Source organism: Sinocyclocheilus grahami, unplaced genomic scaffold, assembly GCF_001515645.1.
Source record: "Sinocyclocheilus grahami isolate Dianchi unplaced genomic scaffold, SAMN03320097.WGS_v1.1 scaffold35342.1, whole genome shotgun sequence".
Classification (NCBI taxonomy): domain Eukaryota; kingdom Metazoa; phylum Chordata; class Actinopteri; order Cypriniformes; family Cyprinidae; genus Sinocyclocheilus; species Sinocyclocheilus grahami.
In genome coordinates, this window is record NW_015522392.1 from 1 (window position 1) to 1,559 (window position 1,559).

At 43.9% G+C, this 1,559-nt stretch overlaps 1 protein-coding gene across 1 annotated transcript; it reads left to right on the plus strand.

Moving 5' to 3' along the window:
* Positions 1 to 765: 765 nt before the first annotated feature.
* On the plus strand, positions 766 to 1,553 carry LOC107580526 (heparan sulfate glucosamine 3-O-sulfotransferase 3B1-like; the record flags this gene model as incomplete). The annotated part of the gene is made up of 1 exon (XM_016266212.1): positions 766 to 1,553. A coding segment is annotated over exon 1 (501 nt), but the record flags the coding sequence as incomplete, so codon positions are not given.
* Positions 1,554 to 1,559: the final 6 nt, after the last annotated feature.

Below are 1,559 nucleotides of genomic sequence, written 5' to 3' on the forward strand. Positions count from 1 at the left end.
TTGAAAGCATTCTTTAGAATTTAGACATTTGGGGAAATATCGTGTCGACCTTTTTTTTAATTTGCATTAGTTGACATGTCTGTGTGCAGATGAAGATTTATCGTAACTAATACACTTCTGACTCAGATTAATGCGATTACATAAAGGCTAGCAGATTTTCTTATTGCATTACACTTATTGCATTCTTTGGCTCTTTCAGACTTCTGAATAGCTGAATTAACGTATATATTTGAAAGTAAAAAAACAAACAAACATGTTTTATCTACACTGCGTATTTTACGTTTGCTGAAGATAGAAGAATAATTACTTTTTTTAATGATTTACTTTATTAACATCTGAGTAAATAAGAAGTAAATGTAAGAAGTATACATATATTTGTATGAAATATATATGCTAGATTTAATAAATACATATACTAGGCTAATAGTTTGTATGAGAACTTTGCTGGACTTCCCAAATCCTGATTCCTTTCTAAACAGTTCAGTTGCGTACAATTTGTAACACTTTGGAAACTCCCAAAAACTGGAATAAAAGGATTCCGGTTTAATGTTTCTCTATCCAATGAGAGCGTTTAATCGGCTCTGCGACCAAGTGTCTTGTCTAAAATCCCCTCCTATATTGCTCTCTGATTGGCAGGCGTTTTTAAACAGCTCCGCCTTTATTCAAATGCCTGCTCAGCGGTAGGCTGGCCCTGCTGTCAATCAAACGCATCAGCGCTATATAAGGTCCACTCTCTCGAAAGCGCTCAGACGCTGGAGGATGCGGCCGGGAGCAGCTTCTGCGGCTGGGAATCAAGTGCACTGGTCGTTCTCATCAGTTTTCTCGCCTCCTCCCGCAGATATGACCGAGAACATCTGAATAAAATCGCATTCCTAGATGTCCCGTCCACTTTGGGTTAGTTTATTTCACGCCTGAGGATTATATTGTGGACTCTAATGGCTTTTAAAGACTCCTGAGGGGGGATTCCTAAAGCTCTTCCTGGACCTGGACAGAACTGTACCTACCTGTCAATATGTCCAGCTGGAGTGTGATGGTCTGTACGCACAGGGCTTATGGAATATAGCCTGTTCTGTCACCATTTTTACGCACTCTCCGTCAGTCCCGTGAAGAAGAAACTCGGGCTCCTCTTCATCATGCTGCTCCTCTGGGTCTACATGCTGTACTCCTGCGTGGGCTACTGTGCCACTATGCCACCAAGTTTAGTTGTGAACAATAATAATAACCGAGCGAAGGAGACGGATTTCCTCGGGAAATATGCTGAGGCAGAAAGTGGCCGGCCGGACCTGATGATGTCCAAGCTCCTGTCCAGACCGCAGAGCTCGTGGACCGACGTAGAGTCAGATTATGATGAGCCTACGGTCCGGAGAGCTCCCAGAGACTTCAATAAAGATGAAGTAGATTTGGACCGAGATGAGGAGTGGGACGACGGGCGGAGAGTTTACCCGCTGTCAAGTTTCTCCAACGGCTCGGGCAGTAAGAAGCTGCCTCAGGCGATCATTATCGGCGTGAAAAAGGGCGGAACGCGCGCGCTGCTGGAGTTTCTGCGCGTGCATCCAGAT